The sequence below is a fragment of the Choloepus didactylus genome, chromosome 1, assembly GCF_015220235.1.
Source record: "Choloepus didactylus isolate mChoDid1 chromosome 1, mChoDid1.pri, whole genome shotgun sequence".
Classification (NCBI taxonomy): Eukaryota; Metazoa; Chordata; class Mammalia; order Pilosa; family Megalonychidae; genus Choloepus; species Choloepus didactylus.
Genome location: NC_051307.1, coordinates 89,356,697 through 89,377,861, shown reverse-complemented (window position 1 = coordinate 89,377,861; position 21,165 = coordinate 89,356,697). Strand labels below are relative to the sequence as shown.

The 21,165-nt window shown below is 42.1% G+C and overlaps 1 protein-coding gene across 3 annotated transcripts in view; it reads right to left on the bottom strand.

The window, feature by feature from the left end:
- The window catches only part of PARP14 (poly(ADP-ribose) polymerase family member 14), an 83,116-nt gene extending 63,149 nt beyond the window's left edge, over positions 1-19,967 (bottom strand). For all 3 annotated transcript variants that reach the window (XR_005217034.1, XR_005217035.1, XM_037836883.1), the window contains exons 1-6: positions 19,745-19,967; positions 15,026-15,159; positions 13,053-13,086; positions 8,640-8,888; positions 6,137-6,373; positions 139-2,384 (exon numbers count right to left, since the gene is read on the bottom strand). Coding sequence is in view for 1 of the 3 variants with exons in the window: in XM_037836883.1 (XP_037692811.1) it covers positions 139-2,384; positions 6,137-6,373; positions 8,640-8,888; positions 13,053-13,086; positions 15,026-15,159; positions 19,745-19,931 (3,087 nt within the window). In the remaining 2 variants the exon portion in view is untranslated. The remainder of the gene's footprint in view (positions 1-138; positions 2,385-6,136; positions 6,374-8,639; positions 8,889-13,052; positions 13,087-15,025; positions 15,160-19,744) is intronic.
- Between the last annotated feature and the right edge of the window lie 1,198 nt (positions 19,968-21,165).

Below are 21,165 nucleotides of genomic sequence, written 5' to 3'. Positions count from 1 at the left end.
TTTCAAGGCAGGGATGGAGGGTATGGAATTCTCTCCCTTTTTCTCTCCTCATTCCTAATGTTCCTTTGGCCCTTGATGACAGAACAGCAGGCTAACTAGAGGTCACAGCACCTGGGTGGGGGCTCTGTATACACTCACCTTAGCATCCTGCACATCTCCAATCACCAAAAGGATCCTCAGACCTTCTGGGGACACCAGAAGTTTCTTGTTTTCATCAAGTTTCAAGGGGGGCTGACCCGCTGCTGGTAAACTGAGCAGGGGAGCCTTGTCAGGCCGTGTGTCTCTAAACAAAGTCTTCACGGCTTCAGCAAAGGCCTCGACCGTCTTCTCGGCTGTATCCACAAGGTAGATTTCTTTCAAGGTGTGTCCATCACTGTTGTACTGGAAGTATTCCTTAATGGCCAAAGCAATGGTCCTCACACACTGGTCTAAGGGAAAGCCAAAGACTCCAGAACTAATGGCTGGGATGGCTATGGATTTGTACTTGTGTTCTTCAGCCAAATCAAGACTTTCTTCCACCACTTTCTTCAACAGACGCTCACACCTCACGGCCTCGTCTTTCTTCCACCGGGGCCCAACCGCGTGGATCACCTGTTTGTACGGGAGCCTTCCTGCTTTCGAGATGGCAGCATTGCCGGGCCGGATGTTGCCCTTTCTCTTTACTATCTGATCACAGTCTGCTTGGAGCTCAGGGCCAGCTGCTTTTAAAAGAGCAAGGGCAAGGCCTCCACTGTGCTTGAGTTCCTCATTTGCTGCGTTGACAATCACCTCTACAGGAAACCTGGTCAAGTCGCCCTGCTGAACAATCAGCAAGACTCCAGTGGCCAACTCTGTCTGAGAGAAGACCCTTTTCCCACCAGTGCTGCCTGCCTTCTCCTTTTCTTCATTCTCTTGTAGTTCAATAAAACAACCAAAGAGCCGTTTGACCTCACTTTTATAATACCGGGCTTTATCCTGGAAGAAGTGACTGGCTCCTGGCTTACTAATGTTGATGATTTTAATACAGATTGAATTCCGGATTTGTTCTACAATGTTTACTCCCTCCAGGACTTCTGTCTTGGAGCCAATTAACAGAATGCCTTTTTGCTTGTTCTCAGGATTGAAAAACACTTGCACATTTTTCTTCTTTATCTGTGGCCAAAAGAGCCTCTTTTCTGTCCTTAAGTAATCAACAACTAAGGGAGGCTTGACCTCAATCAATCGCTCTATTTTCACATTTTTCTCTACAAAGTCAGAAAGGAAGCCATAGATTTCATTCACTTCTTTCACACAGCCTGCAATGATGACCTCAGCTGTGGTTTCTGAAACCAACTCATTGACTATCACAGTTTTTGAGGAGGAATTATGTTTCTTAATCAAATTGCAAGTGAGCCCGTTCCATTTCTTTCCTTTAAGAACTTCCCCGTCTTCAACTTCAATATGTTTATAAATTAAGGAATTGACCATTTGCTTTTCAGCTTCTAATAGAACTTCAGAAGAAGAGCTGGTTAGGAGAACAGCTGTACCCTTTAGCTCATAAATGGCAAGAATTTTCTTTGCAATAAAAAGAGACTTAGAGAATTCTTCACAGTCTACCTGCTTCAGAAACTGGCAAACCTCAGAGGGGATCTGAATGTTCTTCTGAGCCATGGCGTGTACCTTTTCCTGAATTTCACACTTCACTTTATACACGTTGGCACGGAGTCCTTTAAAGCACAGGTAGTGAGTGGCTGCATCATAAGAAATCTCCATATCCGGGCACTCCAGGAGTAGACACTCTAGTACACCACTCTGGCACAAAAGAAAATATTTTCCCGGATCAACAGCCAATTTTTCCTTCAGACTTTCTTGTTCCCTTTTAATCTTTTGAATGATGCTTTCTATTAATCTATTGACTTGTGGCTCAATGATTTGTACATCCTCTGATTTCCCCACTATGGTTATCATCTCCTCAAGCATATCATACTCAAGCAAAATCCTGTCATCTTCTAAATCATTTTTTATGGTGTCCCACACTGTTGGATCCACATTAAATAGGACAAATTTATAGTTAGACATGATGCCCAAGAATGCTCTGGAAGCATCTTCACTCCAGGTCTTGATTCTTCTTCTTTCTTTATTGATTAAGGTGGCCGCAGGCCTGATGGTAACTTCACAATTGAGTTGGGGCCATATGAGCTCACAGTGCCAAAGTCCCATTTCATCATTTATCTTCTCCATCAGGTGACTCTTTTTCTGTAAGAACTTCCATATGGGTAGAGCCAGCGGCTTTACCAGTGGTGCTGGAAGCTTGATCAGAGGCTTCTCTTTTCCGTACAAGGCTGTGCCCAAAGAGGTGTAATATGGGAACACAGAAAGTGGCATTTTATTGAAGACAAGTTTCTTGGTCAAGATGACATCGAGCACTTAAAAGGAATGAAATAAAAATAATTTCAAGGTGACATTTTTCAAATGAATAAAAACTTTCCTATTCTAGACAAAAAAAAAAAAAAATCCCCAAATCCTAATATTTGTAGAACTTTGATTTTACAACATAATACTGAAAACAGCACTACTCTCAAAGTGCTCAGCTATAAATTGATACATATTAACAATGCACAGGTATTCCTTATTAAATGGAATAATTACTTTCCAGCCCAAATTGCTCTATGGTGAAGTTCTGTTAAGTGAATTCTATTTTCTATTTTTCTGTATTACTGATATATTATCACCATGTTAAAAGAAATAGATATGAGTTTGGTCTCAAGTATGGGGCTAATATAGAGAATATTTTGGGATTCTAAGCGAAGCTCATCTAAATAATCATGCTATTTGTTTCTTCTTGTACAGTCCCACAATTTTAGGCTTCATGGGATGATTTAGATTGCATTAAGACCTCTAAGAGAAGAAGCATAATAATAATTACCATAGCTTATTATATGTCAGACACTATTCTAAGTCTTTATATATATTTAATTCTTCACAGGAACCTTTTGAGGTAAAGACAGTATTATTATCATCCCTATTTTATAAATGAGAAAACCGAGGTTGAACAGGGTAACACAGACTATAAATATCTGAGCTGAGATTCCAACCAGTGTCTATCCAACTCCCAAGTCCATGCTCTTGCCCCTATACCCTGTTCCAAACCAAGATGGTCCTCAAAGTCATCTGAGAGCCAGCCCCAAAGATTCTGATGTAGTAAGTCCTGAGTTGGGGGCTGGGAATCTACACCAACCTTTGTCCCTGCTACAATCCTCCCCCTGCTCTGCTGCTGTTACTTGATAGCCCCTCCAGTGGGGTGTGTGTGTGTGTTTGTGTGTGCATGCACTTTTACCACTCCTTCTTCAATCCCTCCTCATTTTGCCTCCCTTGTTACCAGAGGTCCAAGAAGGAAGGGAATCAGAACAATAAACTCCCATGATAACATGGATTCAAATGGCACTCTTGGAAAGATGTTAACAATAACCTCACCTTGTGTGTGCTTGGCTCCTAGAGCTGCAGCCAGGCATAATGGGAAGAACAGGTGCTTCTCAGGGGCTCAAACACATGGCTTCAGCTTCCCAACCTGGCCCTGTATAGGCTCTGAGGCCTGGGGCAATGCCAGCAACCACCTACCTGTACTGAGCACTCTCCTGTGCCAAGAACTTTGCAGGGACTGTTTCATTCAATCCTCACAACATTCCTCTGCAGTGAGTAGTAACATGAGCCCATTTTACCGGTGAGCAGCCTTAGTGGGTTAAAGTAACTTGCCCCAAATCATGAAGCTAGTAAGTAGGAAAGCCAGGGTTTGAATTCAGGTGTGTCTAACCTGAGAACTATCACAGATACCACCTTAATATGCTGAAGGTCTCCATCCTGTCTCCTCATCTGTAAAGAAGGAGTACCCTATATCTAACTGGGCAGGTGATCATGAGGCTTCAGTGAGATACCATGGCAGAAAACACAGCAAAAGAGTTCATGTGCAATAGCGTTCAGTAAGAATTCCCTTCTATAAAAATAAATCAGATTTTGTTAAGTTGAACCAAACAATTTCAGGGTAAAATGCCTGGCTTATTCCTCTCAAGTAACTTACATAAAATACAATACTGCTTTTTTCAAAAAAGCCAGACACAAAAGGACAAATATTGTATGATCTCACTGATATGAAATAATTAGAATAAGCAGACTCTTAGAGTCAGAATCTAGAATATAGGTTACCGGGGGAAGGGATGGTGGTAGGGAATAGGGAATAGAGGCTTATAATATACAGTTTCTATTTGGGATGATAGAAAAGTTTTGGTAATGGATGGTGGCAATGGCAGCGCAACATTGTGAACATTAATTAACAGCACTAAATTATATATTTGAATATAGTTAAAAGCAGAAATTTTAGGTTGCATACATGTCACTTGAATAAAATAAAATAAAATAAAAAATCCATGGAACTGCACAGCACAATGAACCCTAAGTTAAACCATGGACTATAGTTAATAGCACAATGACAAAAACATGCTCTCATCAATTGTAACAAATGTTCCACACCAATCCAAGGTGTTAATAATAGGATGGGATATAAAAGAATCTCCTATTTTATTCATGATTGTTCTGTAAACCCACAACTTCGCTAATAAAAAAATACAATATTGCTAAATAGATCCTGTTTTAAATCAAGCTCTGTCTAAAATTTGCCTCATTATAGGTAACCCATCATAAGAAAAGGTGAAGTTAAAAGCATACTTTATGGAGCCAGACTACTTGAGTTAAAATCCTGGCTCTGTCACTTATTAGCTGTGTGACCTCAGGTGAGTTATTTGCCCTTTCTGTGCCTCAGTTTCCTCATTTATAACATAAGGATGATGATAATCACATTGTCCATAAAGCACTGCCTGTGAATGGATCTTGTAACACCCTGGAGAGCTATGCAAATATGTTATAATCATAAGAAGGAGCAGCCAGGGAGATAAAAGGAAACTCATTGTAGCGCAGATCATGGAGTTCAGGATATGAGTGCATTTAAAGGAGGAGCTGTGGTCAACATAGACACTACCAAGAGGTCAAGGGAAAGAGAAATCTTTGAGAGTGCCCAGTACTATTCATGTTTGTGACTCTGTCATAAAATAGACTTTAATATATTAGTGCCTATTATTAGACATATACATGTAACATAGACATTCTTGTGGACATATGCAACATCCCCATGACATCACGATGTTTGAAAGCCCTGAAGTTGTCTACTCCCGCTATAAGCCGAGAGGTTAACTTCTAGAGTGGACTTTATGTAGCTCTTTCCCTGGGACCAAGACTAGGCTAAGGGAGATTTCAAGAAGATATGACAGAAGCTCTTCTTTTGTCACTTTACCTAAGGAATAACGGTCTCTCATTCAATTTTAATCCAAACCATACCTTGATCCAGTTTCCCCAACTCATAAAAGCCTAGTGGCTGAAGGGAGGTTTCTCCAAGTGCCCCAATGATACAATTGTTCTTAGGCTGCCACATACAACAAGATTCTGCCTCCTATCCCCTAGTGTATCCCAGGCACAACATTCCTTCATTCCCTAGGAAGTCTTGCTCCCTCTCCTACTCCTCAGCCTTGATGTCTTGAACATCAGTGGAATCTCCAAGCTGACTTCACACGTCTCAGAGAATTGGCAATCAATGTCTACAAAACCCTCAGAAGTATTTTCCAAGGTTCAGCTGGGCCTGGTTTCCCAGGGTCACTCCAACCAATAATCACACAAGCATCCACTGATCATGTGAAACCACCCCTATTAATTTTTAAAGGATGACAATGACAAGTGAAAGGAGAGGAGGTGATGCTTTATAGGAAACATCTGTGTTTCTAAGTATTTCTCACTCAGGTAATTAATCTGAGACTTTCTAGAAAGTGTACTGCTAAAACACAGATCATCTCTTTTTTTAATATGGTATTTTTGAAATGATACACAATTCTCAGTCCATCATAGGTAAAGACTCATGAAAGAAATCTCTGTAAATCTTCCAAAAACTTGATGTTGCTGTCTCTAAAGTTCAAATCACTGGACTTGTTAAACATCATATTCCAGGTGAACAGAATTACAAATCTGATTTCCAAAGAAATATATGCATGTTAATAAAATGCAACAGAATTCAAATGATAAATAAAATGACCTAGATTATGCTATGTATGGTCTATAAAATCAGGATAATAGATATTACCTTTTCGGTCAAAAAATTCAATCAGGGCTGAACTCTCTTCGTGAAAACATTGAACACTGGCAACTCTTCCCCCTCCATTATCAGGATTTTCAAAGAAAAGTTTTAAATAATAATCATCCACACCAGGCGGCAGGTTTTCAATCCTGATTGTTTTTGTCACTTCCAGAAGTCTTGGAGAAAGCTGAAGTTGTTTAAGTGTACGGTGCTTGGAACAATCTTCAATAAATTTCATGATGTCTACAATTAAAAAAAAATTAGAAAATTAAGATAGCATTTTTATACTATACAAAAGAAACTGTCTGACAATTAAGATGAAAGGGAGAGCTGAACATTCAGTTTTTAGCCTCAAGAGTTTAATTCCTGTCTGAGAATTTACACACCTAAACCTCCTATCTCTGAACAGTGATGCTCAAGTTATATGACTGTCTTAGCTGTACTACTGCCTTTTGGCTTGTGTTCTTGCCTCCAGTCACAGCCCCCTCCAACCCATCTTGACACTGCCATCTGAGTGCTCTCTCCACAATACAAATCTCATCATTTCACTCCTTTCTCACATTCTTCAATGGCGCCCCATCACCAGCTGGTATGGTTCATACTACCTAGCCAGGCTTACAATGCCTTTTGTATTTGGCTCCAAACTAATTTTCAAGCATCACTTCTGGGTGTTTCCTGCCATTCATTTTATTTTCCATGTTGCCACAAAAATTAGTCATGATTTCTGAAAACTCTGTTCTCTTTTGCCTTTGTCAACACAATTTCCTGGGCCTGGAATGCTCTTTTCCAATTTTTTTTTTAAATCTCGATCCTTTTCATCTGTCAGGTGTCAGCCCAGGTATCTCCTTCAAATGAATAACTATTGATGGCAAGTCCATGATGTGCCAGGCACTGTCCTAGGCTCTGGGGATCCGGAGACGAATATGACAAGTCCTTGCCTTCGGGAAATTCACTCCCCAGCAGGGAGGAAGTCTTGAAAGCAAACGAATTAAATTGTGGGATCAGATGAGGTGGGAAGACTGATACTGGGAATCAGAGAAGGAGTCATAGAACAAGTGGTGTCTGATCTGGTTTTTGAAGGATGAAGAGGGATTGACCAGATGGATAAGGGGAGAAACACTTTGGGCAAAAGGAACAGCAGTGACATGAAACTGCACAGTGTGTTTCGGACTGATTGACTGGTACTGCTAGAAGGAGTAGATACAGTAAGACTTCAAGTGACCTTGTTTGGGTCCCTCTTCCTTGCATTTCCCAGTGTTGGGAGAAGCTAAGGGAGGCAGCTTCTCTTCTTGCACCTCCGTTACTCTTTACATAAGAGTTTTCCTCCATGTCCCCAGACTGTGAGTTCCTCAAGGGCAGGAACCACAACTTATTCATCTTGGTACCCCCAGCACTGAGACCAGTGCCTGCCACATAGTAGGTATATCAATCAAGAGTTCTGATCAATGAACAAAAGCAAGTCCATTTAGTTTTACCTTTATAAGAAATCATCATGAATTTGAAATAATAACAGCTCTCTTCATTGAGTCCTTACCACGTCTCAGGTACTAAGTGCTTTTCAAACATTGTCTTATTTAATCCTCACAGAAACTGATGAGGTAGGTATTATTATCTCCACTTGATAGATGAGGAAACTCAAGTACAGGGAGCATGGTAACTTGGCCAACCTCATATAACCGGTTAAATGGCAGAGCTGGAATTTTGACTCCAAGGCCTGTGCTCTGAATTAACCACTCTGCTACCAAGGCCATGGAGTAGTGTGGGCTGCCAATGAGACAATTTCATTGTGTTGGGCAGAGATGCCTCTACCCAATACCAGAGATTATCTACAGACTCCTGACAGTGACCTTAAAGAGCACTCATTGTCTGCTTTACAGAACTTACTCATCCCTGAATATGTGAATGACCATGAAACTACTAAGGAAATATATGGTAAAGGGATAAAAGAACAAACTGTGGAGCTAGGCTGCCTGGGTTCAAATCACAGTTCTTTCTCCTCAGCTGTAAAATGGGGATAATAAAAATAATCTCATAATGTTGTTGAAAGGAACAAATTAATTAATACATGAAAAGGGCTTAGCATAATGCCTGACTTATAGTAAGCACCAAATGAGTGTTTGCTGTTTTTATTACCTTTCAGTAAGTCTAATTTCATAACAAGATCCAAATTTACTTCTCCTAATGAGATAACACATGTGAAAATGCTGATTCCTCTACTCGGAATTACCTTAATAATCTTAGACTTTAGATTTCTATTTGAGTGTGTTATCACACACTCACACAAAAGACTCATACAATAAAGTTCCAGCATCTATTAAACATACCAGAATTTGGTTTCAAAACAAATTGGCTTATCTTTCAAAATAAAAAAGCATGTATATTAACTTGAAGTCCCTTCTCATGAGCTACTAGAGAGTCAAACTTTCAGAGATGTTCCATTATCTGGGTGTTCCAAATACCACAGTAAGGTAAAAGAAGATTAGCAAATAAAGAAATCATTTGATTTTACCTATACGTTTTTGAAAGGTAACTACGGCGACATCAACATCTCGTATTATTTCCACTTGAAAGTCATCAGTGCTTGCTGACAGGTCACTTATGTTCTCCACTAACAAGGTTAACATAATGTCAGTCACATTTTCCCTGAAATTTTCAAATGCAACCAACAAGGAAATATTTTCACTTTCTTTTGGGATAGTGTCCATTTTTTCAGATGTTCCATCTAGAGAGAGTTTGGCATCCAGTTCTTCTGACACATCTAATTTTAGGGAGGCAAAAGATATACAAGATGTTATATATATCCATCACAGTTTTAACAAGGTCAATTATCATAAAACACTGGCTTCTTTCCATCTCAATATTTTGGCTGGCTCAAATAATAACAGATCTTGGAAGGCTTTTGCTTTATTTAATTAAAAATAAAATGTAGCATTTAAGTACCTATTGTTATTATTACTTAGTTCAATTTTATTACACTCTTTTCTGCCTTGCCCCTCTGAGGAATCTACCTTATCATCATACTACTTAATAGATACTTCAATCACAGCACTGTATGATAGTTATTGAACTGAGCTTCTCAAAAGCAAGGGAGATGTTTATTCATCCTTGTATTGCTGGCACATGATGTATAGTTGATGCTCAATAAATGTTTGCTGAACTGGAGATTTATTGCTTGCACCACTGGAGGAAAGTAAGAATGTCTGATGATGCCCAAACATGGACATCATCTAATATATTATACTTCTGAAAAGCAGTAAGTTCCCATTACTGAAAAGAAAAAAGGTTACTTGCAGCGAATAGCTAAGGAAGGTACATGGAAGGTAAAATGGCCTAGATGCATCTAGCGTATTGAATGGCAATCACCCCAGCTGGCTTGTTCTCCTAGTTCCTCCCCATGGCTGACATAAGTGAGTTACATATATCCATAAGGTCAGTATCACTGATGCTTATCACATGACCTTCAGACATTCCATGAGCAACACTTCCATTGGGGCCCTTATTATATTAAAGACATTGGAAAGGGGTGATACCAAAAACAATGGATAAGGAACTTACAGATTTTCTAATGGAGGGATTCAAGAAAAATGAAAAAGGGAATTGATACTTGTAAAGGTCTACTGTGGTAGAGTAAAATGCTCTGTGTTCAACAAATCCATTTTGTTTTCTCCTGGGCAACATTTCCCAGACTTCCTATTATTCAATTCCTGCAGTACAGTTCACGAGGCTAATGGAATATGGGTGGAAGTGGTGAACTCCACTTCCATACCTGGCCAATACCCATTTTCTTTATATGAATCCTCATTCTCCTCTGCCCTTCTGCAGTGACCTTGGAGGACACATATTAAACATGATGTCAAAAGATGGAAGAAGCCTAGGTTCCCGGATAACTGCATGAAACAGACTACAGTCCCGCATCACCCCAGCTGTTAACTACACTGAAGTGTCATGTGCGAAGGAAAGAGAAGCTTTTACTGTGTTAGGTTACTGATATTTTAGAGTTGTTTGTTAACAGCAATTAGATTCCCAGACAAATACCCCTGTTCTGTGCTGGTCATGACACCATGTACATAAACCCATGTCTAATTAAAAAAAATAGCTTAAGGGTTAAATGACAAGATATATTAGCATCAAATTAGACAGAATGGCCACTGGCAAAGCAGAATGACCAATGCCCTGGGGATGAGGTTCTATGAGTTCCACCCCAGCTCTGCCACTCTTTAGCCATGTAACCTCGGGCAAGTCAATTAGTTAATTATAAAATGAGGGCACTGGGCTAAGTGACCTGTAAGAGCCTTTCCAGCAATATAGTTTTATAACCCTACGACTATTAGAAGCTTCCTCACAAGAAAGGCTTGGTTAACTGTCAAATGAAGAGCATCAACCATCAAGCAAAGGATCAAAGAAAGAGAGGGGGGTTAAGGCTGGGCTGGGAAGGCTTTAGAGAAGAGGAAAAGGCTGAGCAGGTCTTGAAAGGCGTATAGGATTTAAACTGAGAGAAGTGGGGCATAGGGTGTGTGAGCCACAGAAGCAAAGGCAGAGTGCTGTGAAAGCACTGGGCTATTCAGGAAATGTGGATTCAAACTACGTGGCTCAGAGGAAGGACTTATGTGAAGAGAAGGAAGAAATGAGGCCAGAAAAGCAGGCTAAATCCAGAACGTAGTCTGGACTTTATCTTACAGGTGGTCACAAGGGTGAGTCATGGCATGTTGCTATGAAAAGGATGGCAGGAAACTTAGCAAGAGTACAAAGGACTGGTCAGATTTAAGGAGAAGGATGTCAAATACAGAAAGACCAAGCAGCGGGCTCCTGCCACTGAATTTATGAGGTGATCATGAGGTCCTGGAGTGAAGAAGGGATAAAAGAGAAAGACTTTAAAAAAATAATTAATAGCTCTCTGTGACCAACAAATGTGAACACTTAAAAAGGAAAGGGAAATTTTTACTACATGACAGGAAGACTGGTTGTGTTCTTTAAGAGCAATAAAGAAGCCAGAAGAGGGCACTAGTTTGGGGAGGAAGATGACATATTGGCTCTAACATACTTTCCAACAGGAAATTCAGACAGAAATTCTGGAATTTAGAAGAGAGTCCAGCCTGGAGATGTAGATTTGGAAATATCAAAATGTGTTAATCACAAATAACTAGTATTTCTCTACTCTTGCCCCTCTCTCTTCTCCAGGATCTTCCAATTGCTCGCTTCCACTTTTCAGGTCCTAAGCTTAGCCTGGAGCTGGACACTGACTCCTGATGTTGGGGTGTGCCTTTCTCTGGGCTGTCAACTCCTGCAGACTTCTCAGTTTTTAGCTTTCTGCTTTGGGTTTCTGGCATGCTTTGTGTCTTATTCATGGTGCAACATCCTCTGCTTTCCTCATCCCTGAGATACCGGACCTATTAGGTAACTACCCTCCAATCTCATTTTGCTCACTTCTAAAAACTATCTACCCCATTCCAATTATTTCAAGAGTCTTAGCTTAAGGACTATTGTCAGGATTCAGGGTTGATCAACCACTCAAGCAAGGACCTCCTCTTTCATCTCTTAAAGGGGCTAACTTAAATATGTTGTTGAAGACCACCCAACTTCTTAGCTGGTTACTATTATTAGAGTCTAGGGTCAGATATAGACCAGTTAGTGAATGGGCCTAAAATCTTCAGGACAATGACAAGTTCATTGGTTGAGGGGAGCTGGATGACTCTCCCTGAGAACATACTTTGGGGTTATAAGCAAATCTGAAAAAGCTCTAACAAATCAGTTAGGATAGACTTAGGGTAAGAGTTATGAAGCACAAGAAAAAGAGTTGATTAAATTCCAGATCCAGAAAAATTGTACCGTTATAAATATACAAATGTAAAACACTCCCTGATCTAAAACTGAGCTTGAGTATTCAGCACTCAAGGCATCTTCTAAGAAAAAGACAAGGATCCAAAGAATTCTAATAACAAACAATGGGATCTGAAGAATGGAAAGCAGGGATGGCCTTAAGAGACACAAAAATTCTTATCCCATAAGAATCTGGACTTAAGAAAGGCATGCATACTAGATTCTATGATTTACTAGTATATCCATATTAGGTAAAAAAAAATAATTAATATGTCCCTATTCCATAGTTTTGACAAGTAAAGGCAGCTCTCATTCTAGTGCCATTTTCAAAAAAAGAAAGTTGCAAAACACTAAACATCTTCTCAAGATGTTTTGGAATTCCTTTTTTCTAAGATTTGGGCACATATATCACTTTATCTCTTGCTCAGCTCAGTCAGCATAGTTCATCACAGTTCATAACAGCATGAGTAATGCTGAAAACCAGTTACTCCTTTAGTAAACATTAGGTGGCGCAAACAGCCAGTGCCCAGACACTAGTTAAGAAGCAGAGTCCACAAGAGCTACTAGGTCGCTGGCTGTTTCTCACAGCAGAAGGGACTAGAAGAGCTACTCTAATCTGGAGGACTGCACCCACTCCTGCACCCATGCTTGGAAAGCTTCTGTCCACAGAGGAGTCACACCTCCCTGTTGTGGCTCCAGAGGACATCACTCTGAACCCTCAGTGTTCAGAAAAAATACTCAGCACCCACTAACGTCATATCTCTGCTGCTCGATGGCCAGCTGGGCATGAATGGGCTCTAAATATCAGTTCATTACCACCTCCAGGCACCCACTTGCCCTGCCCTCAAATGCAAAGTGCCTCCTAGGCCCCACAGAGACACTCCCACCGGTCCGACCTGAGCTCCTAAGAGCTCAAGAGGCTTCCCCAGTGTTCCCTCTCTGCACAGCTGGCTCACAGCATGCAGATGACGGAGCCTGAGGCATCTCAAAGCTGAGCAAACCCCGCCTTGCGGAAGTCAGGAAGGAAAGGATGACCTCTGCAAGTTCCTTCTTTAATAAAAGTAAAACTTGGTGACTGTCAGGGTCAACTCAACTGAGACTTTACCTGGTTTCTCTGAATCATCTTTGGTCTTGGACTCCTGAAATTCAAACAATAAATCAGCATTAATAAATTATTAATACTTTCTTTACATTGAGAAAATGTCCTTGGGACATTTTAAATTAAATTAAATGATAAAGAAAAGCTTTGGCAATGATGCTGTTAAATGCATCTGGGACATGAGGTGGCACATATACTGATCACAAAAATCACTGGTAAAAATGAGGCACACATAACAGAAACCTCAACTAACACCAGGTACCTGAGGTAAGACCTACATCAGACAAACAGTTCAGCTTGAGATTTATCCCCATTTAACACCTGAGTGTTTACTGCATAATAAGCACTGTGCCATCTATTTCAAAGAGGTCATCTCATTTAATCCTCACAACAATCCAACAAGGTAGGTACCATTACTGTCCCATTTTACAGTTAAGGAAATTGAGGTATGGAGCAATTAATTAATTTTCCCAAAGTCACAGAGCTAATAAGAGGTGGAGCTAGGATTCAAACCTTGGCAGCGTGACTTGGGAGCCACAGTCTTAACCCCTTTGCTCCCACCTTAATTATCTATTTTCCATTCCCCAACTAATAAGCTCTCTTCCCACTAGCTCTTCTATTTTCTGAATGATTCACACTGTCTTTATTTTCTTTTTTGTATCTATCACGGTAGCTTAACTTCAGTTATGCAGCCACCCCAAAGACCTGCACCTTTAAGTACTGAAAGCAATGGAGAGACAAAATAAGGGAATTTTCAGACACCTTCCAGATAAATTGGCATAAATGCCAAGCAGCCAATATTTGTCAGCACAGTGCATCCAAATATCACAAATCTCATACTCTGGGAAAAAAGACAAAACATTTAGCTTTGGCAATCACTTCCCAGGTCGGTAAACTATATACAGTCTCGAGAAAAAAATGTAACACAAATATTCCATGAAATTTATCCAAATTAACCAAGGCTCCTTCTTCCTAAGAAGTGCTGGACAACTGAGGTGCAACCCTATCTCCCAGTCATCTTTCCACTTCCCTTCTGGTTTGTACTAAGCCCATAGAATCCCACTACAGTGTCCTCTATTTCTTTTTTTTGTAACCATTTTTGAAATTCAAAAGTAATACATGAGATCACCATAGACAATTTAGAAAAGTCAATTTAAAAAAAAAGAAGAAAAGAAACTTTATCAACAATCCCCATCTGAACAGATAACATTTTTGGTGAATTCTTAAGATAACTGAGATAATTTTGTACTTATAGTTGGTATCCTACTTTTTCACTTATATAATTTCTTACAATATTTAAATTTTCTTACATTATTAAAGTTTTTTCAAAAACAATTTTTACAAGCTATAAAATATTACACATATGAATGGTTGATAATTTATTTCACCTTTCCCTTGTTGTTGGACATTTAGGTTGTTTCAACTTTTTCCCCTAAAAAGTGTTATAGGGCACATCTTTGTACACATCAATTATTTCCTTAGCATAGATTTGTAAAAGTAGAATTATTGGATCAATGGATAGAACTCTTTTAAAGAACCTGAAACATATTATCAAATGGCTTTCTTGCTCTATTCCTTTACTTACTTAGGTATTCTATTGCACACCCAATTTTTCCTATCTTAGAACATGTAGTATGGCTTGCTATTCCCTCCAAAGGATGTAAGATAACAAATATAGCAAGTTCCAGGTTATAAGGCACCCAGGACAAACAGACCCAAAACTTTATATCCTAAACAACCATCAGTGTAACCTCCAAGTCCTGACTTTTTCAAAAGTGTCCCAAATCAAACAAAATGTGTCCCCTCCTCCATTCTTCCACACCTACCCAATCACACTTACCTCAACAGGGAGTTGCTTTTCTCACTCCAGTTGAATTTTTACTTTTCATTCTATATATTTTCCTCACTGTGATCCCCACCCCACACACCTTAGAAAAACACCCTGCTTCTCTTTTAAATCATTCCTCAAATTTACTTACCTTTTGTGGATTCTCCTCCTTGGAGACACCATGGATTTCATCTGGGGCTGTGGGCAACTGGACAGTTAATTTGAATGTTCCTTTTTCTGGCCATATTAATTCATGATTCTCTCTCTCCAGAACTTTCTGCCGAACTGAAATATATATATGTACATATGTATGTAGAGGTAAGTGACAAGCAACCCTTATTCACAGAATTATTCCATGGTTTCCATAGGCTTTGTCATCTTCAATCAATGGCTTGGTCAGAGTCCCAGGCCATTCACCAGGACAGGTCCAGTTGGGGGCCTCGTAAGCCATGGGTAGGAACTGGCTTCTCCCCTTGTGAGACAGGGCTCCTGAGGGGCCTGCTCTGAAGAGTGAGATGATCTGACTTTTGCACAGGCTCCCTCCTGCTAATGGGCAGACAACAGATGGTAGGAAGTGGGTGGAAGTTGCAGGATGTAGCATCACGGCATCCCACAAGACCCTATGAGGCAGTGGGGTGAGGTGGCAAACTCCATCTGTAATAGAAGGGGAGGTGGAGGCCCAAGAGGCAGAGCCCTGTGTGGGTCAGGGCGTATGCTGTCAGGGTCAGATGCAGGACCGGGCTCTTGCCATCAGGTCCAGGGGCCACGGAAGTTTAACAAGGAGACTTGAAGCCATCTTTAAACTTACCCTGTAACCTTGAGCATGTTTCTTACTAAAGCCTCACTTACTAAGCATTTCTTACCAAGACTCAGTCTCCGTGTCTATCAAGTTAACAGAGACCTTCTTGTAGGAGTATTGTGTGTATTAAATTGAAGAACCATTATAAAAAACCTAGTACAGAGTAACTGACACTTAACAAGAACTCAAAAAGGTAGCAATTTTTATTCTACAGTAAAATAAATTAAAGCACCCCTCATGGAGAGCCAGTGAAGACTGGGTCCTGGAACATGGCATGATCAAAGGGGTGTTTTAGGAAGGTGTCGTGTGTGGCCACGAGCAGACTAAGGGCCAGGAGCATAGTTAGGAGACTACTTCAACAAATTCCTTAGCCTGTGGTGGTAAGGGCCTCACACACACAAGGATGATAGTAAAGAGAATAGAAGAGAAGGGATAAGAGAGATTTTACAAAAGAAAAATTAGCCCATCAGTCAACTGGCCTATAGTGAGAAGACAGAACAGTGGATGTAAAGGCCCAAAGAGCTGAATTCAAATCCCAACTCTGCCAGTAACTATGAGTAACCACGAGGAAGTTCCTTAATTTCTCTTGAGTCTCAGTTCCCTCACTTAAAGTGAGGATTATAATGTCCATAAAGCAGTGTAACAACCCCAAAGAGCTATGCAAATAAAAGTTATAATTATAAAATGGAGCAGTCAGAGAGATAAAAGGAGACTCAAGGTACCTAAGATGATGGAGACCAAGGCATGAGTGCATTTAGAGGAGGAGGTGCAGTCACCATAATCAGACATTATAAGTCAGGGAGAAGCAGAGCTGTTGCACGTGCCCGTTCTGTTCACGAATGTGGCTCTGGCATGAATGTTGGGTTACATGTTGTATTCTGATATGGCTAGCCTGATGAAATCAAGGAGAAATAAATAACATTCTTTAAAAAGGGGCATGATACTTTCCACCTTAAACCCCCATAAAGGAGCAGGGAGGGTGGGGCTTAGCTGGATGCCAACCCAGAAACAGGCCTCAGAAACAAGCTGAGGCCCTCCAGGCCCCACTGTCACTCTTTGTGAGGAGGAAACATGTTTCCTCAGGGGCTCTGAGGAGCTGTACTACACTAGAGTGAGGACTGAGGATTGGACGGGGCTCATGAAGCCTGAAACCAAGCTAAGTTTTGTAAGCCCAATTCTCTACAGTCATGGACCTTTGTGTTAAATTCCTTTTATTATTCCTTAGACATCTAAACATGCCAGCCTGTTCTCAGATTGTGCACAAAATGCATGGGCACAACTGTTTCAGGGTTCAGGGGAGCAGGTGGTAGCAACATCAGTAAGTGATACCCAAGGTGAATCCTGGAAAAAGAGCTGAAACTGTGATGTCCAACCACTCTGACCCTTTTGGACAGTCTCCTTCCTGCACCAACCTCAGAAACCTGAGATTATTAAAGGAGAAAATGGGTTCCCTTACCCCAAGGAGTCTGATAGATTATTCAGGAGCCAAATTATGACCAGAAAATGTGATAAAATGTACACATTTGAAACAGGGTTTAAAATGCTATCAATTTACACTCAACATTTCAGAAATCTAGTAAACTATGTAAAAGTGAGATAAAGCTTCTTCTTAGTATCTGTCTGCTATGTACTAATTTCCACAGGGAAGAGCCAGTGGGCTCATTCTTATTATGTGAATTTTACTGTGACTATATGATTCAAGTCGTGCTAAGCTGTGGGCCTGCTCCTGTTAAGGCCACTTCCTGGCCAGGAGGATGGAGGAGGGTGGAGGGTGAGGGTGATCTCTGCAGGAGACAAGCATTTCCTGGGGCCACAAGGGCAGGTCCTTCATTGTATCAATTAGCAAATTCCTGATACCAAGCAACTGAGAAAGTGGTTCCTCAGACAGGAAAATGAAACTGACTAGGGACTTTCCAACCCCTAAGAAGTTTGACCAGAAAAGGTTTTGAGCTGTAATAAATTTTTAGTGGTCTATGCTGGGGAGCAACAAGAGGAGCCACTGCAACAGCCTGGGGGTGGAAGAAGAGGAGGAAGAGAGAGGGGAGCTAGGAAGGAAGAAAGCCAGGCCAGAAGACCATGAACACATTTCTGCTTTAGGGGTTAGAGTATAATTAATGTTCATCACAAAATTATTTCTGTGGTGTTTTTACACTGTTTGTATTTTCTATAATTACTTCCTTTTTTGTTCATGTGGGATTATCAACAAACAACATGGATTCTGTGGTGACTGGAAGTTCTATGTCCCCCAGAAAAACATGTTCTTAAATTTAATCCATTCCTGTGGGTGTGAACCCATTGTGAGTAGGACCTTTTGATGAGGTGACTTCAGTTAAGGTGTGGCCCACTGCTATCAGGTGGGTCTTAATCCTATTACTGGAGTCCTTTATAAGCAGAATGAAATTCAGACAGACACAGAGAGAAAGCCACAGAGGAAATAGTCAGAAGCTGAACATCAACAGAATCTGGAAGAGAAGGGAAAGACCAGGGGATGCCACCATGTGCATTGCCATATGACAAGCTAAGGACCAAGGATGACTACCAGCCAACCCCAGAAAGCCATAGTCTTCAGGGAGAAAGCAACACCTTGAAGATGCCTTGATTTAGATTTTTTTTCTAACCTCAAAATCATGAGAAAATAAATCTCCATTATTTAACCAGACCCATTTTGTGGTATTTGCTTCAGCAGCCAAGGAAACTAAAACAGATTCTCAAACTTGAGCATGCATCAAAGTCACCTGGGTGCTGATAAAACATGCACATCCAGACCCACCCCACACATACAGGCCCCAAATCTCTAGAACAGAGCTGGGAACCTGCATATTTAACCTGTTCTCTAGGTGACTGAGGTGCAGATGCTCTGTGCTCTCAATTTGAGAACTACTCCTGAGGACAATAGGATCCTAAAGAAGGAAGATGTGTCCCTAAGGGCCAGGTCCTTGGTGATGTGGGACATTTGGGATCAAAGTGGGAAAAGCCCTTGAGGAAAAGTGAAACTCGGGGGAAATGACTTACACAGCTACCCTTATTAGCATTCTTTGGTAAAAATAATCCTTGGGAAATTTTGCATTTTGTTTTCAGAAGAGGGTCTAAGCCAAACAGGTTCCTGTCCCCTCCCTTCACCACTTCCTCAAACTTATCGGTGTGTTCCTTTCCTATTTTTGTGGGCTCCATTTTTTCCTGTTTGGATCCCTGGCTGGGGCATTCCAATTGCTCTCATGCCTTGGAAGCCTCCCGCCCTCTCTGATCCAAATGCCTCTCCAAATACAGCAACTGGGAGGTGGGCAGTGTTTTGACCCATCCCCGTCCCTCCCTGAGACCAGATGGAAATGTCAGGTGCAAGGACCCTAGTGGGTGCCTTGCACAAGCAGATAATTGGTGGGCTCTTCTCCTCCTCCTCCCAAATGGGAATAGCAGAGGGGAAAGGGGAAGAACTCAGCAGGTGAAAGGCTTGTGAGGAGGAAACTTCTCCCAGAAACTCGAAACTTCTATATTTATACTCTGGCACTGTGATTTCCCGTAGCGCCTATGCCCCTCTCTTAAGTGACCCCAGCAATGCTGAGAATTTCCACGACCCACGGGGAAATTCCTGTGACTTCTCACGTTCTCAACCCCTTTCCTTCGCCATTTAAAAAAATACCAAGTAAAACCAAAAGCAAAACGTAGATAGGGAAGGGGGAAAAAACGCAGAGAGGCCTTTGGTTAACCTACAAACTCAGAGTGTGGGTAGTCGTGCTTGCTAGGCCCAGGCACTGCCCACGGAGAGTGGGCAGGGGCAGGACCGGCTTCCAGCGTCCGGGATTCTCTGGAGCGGCTCTAAACGAGGCTCACTGGGCGGTTCCGCAGCTACCTCGATGCCGCGCAGGGAACTGCCTGGAAGCGCCGCGCAGGGGGAACCGCAACGCCCGGGGACCAACCCGCGTCTGTGCCGCGGTTCCCCACGCCCTGCCCTGGTGCTGCTGCCCGAGGGGCCTGGATTCTCCCGCTGCTTGCCCCCCGCCCCAAGTTTCCGCCGGAGGAAGAGCCCCGTCGCCCCCTCCTTACCGCCCACCCCCACGGCCCCCCGCGCCTCACCGTCCTCGCGGGAGAAGAGCGCCAGGAAGCGGGACGGACTCCCGGGCTCCGGCTGCACCACACACTCCCCTCCTCCCGATCTCTTCGTGCTCTGGAAGTACACCTGTAACTTGGTGCGCAAGTTTTTCGGGGGGTTGGGGCCCCAGGACCCCTCGACCAGCAGCGGGAAGGAGTCGGGCGCAGCCATCCTCAGCTCGGGCCGAGACTGCCGGTCCCTCGTCAACTACAGCGGTTAACTTCGCTTTTTTTTTTTTTTCCTCTTCTCAGCTTCTTTCGCTTTCGTTTCTCGGTAAACCCCTCCCGGTCCTTAGTTTTGCCTTTGACCGTAAACAACTGCCCAGGCATTGGACTAGTCACTCAGTTCCCCCCACGGTCTTCTCCGACCCAAAGCAAAGTGAATTGACCTTTAGGCTGACCGTGGCCACTCCAGGCATCGAGGGTCTGCACACCGGTGCCTTGGGGACAGCTACCTGCCCAGGGCACACTCTACAACTCACCCAAGCCGCAGCTGAAATCAGCACCTTTGGGTTACCAGACCTTGTGAAAACGGAGACAGCTTCAATTTTGCCCCAGCAAAAAAAAAGGTTCTGAATTGTAAAAAGTTTTTAGTGGTCTATGCTGGGGAGCAACAAGAGGGGCCATTGCATCGGCCTACGCATGGAGGAAGAGAGAGGGGAGCCAGGAAGGAAGAAAGCCAGGCGGGAAGACTGAACTCATTTCTGCTTTAGGGACCAGAGTATAATTAATGTTCATCACAAAATTATTTCTGTGGTGTTTTTACACTGTTTGTATTTTCTATAATTACTTCCTTTTTTGTTCATGTGGGATTATCAACAAGCAACAGGGATTCTGTGGTGATTGGAAGTTGTATGTCCCCCAGAAAAACGCGTTCTTAAATTTAATCCATTGTTGTGGGTGTGAGCTCATTGCAAGTAGGACCTTTTGATGAGGTGACTTCAGTTAAGATGTGGCCACCTCTATCAAGAGAATAAAATGGCACCCAATCTCTGACCCTTTGGAATGTTGGCTGCCCATTTCTGGATTTCTTCGGCAATCAATGTGATTTTATCCTGCTTTCCTGGTTTTGCAGTTTGTTCCCTGATCCGTTAATACTATATGTCTAGAAATCGTGATTGAAACAGTACATGCACCAGTCACTTATGAAATATTTATGAGGCACCATAGTTTGGGATGGATTCAACATTTAGACAGGGTCCCAGCCCTCACTGAGCTCACGCTGCTGTGGGGAGGGACACAGGAGTTCAGACACAATGGAATAAGTGCTCTTGGAAGGTGTATGTATGCAGGTGTTCCTGGAACAAATTAGGAGGGGCTCCTAGCTGGGGGGGGGGGGGGGGGGGGGCAGGCAGCAGGAGAAGGGCTTACCGGGCAGTGATATGTAACCTGATGCCTAAGGAAGA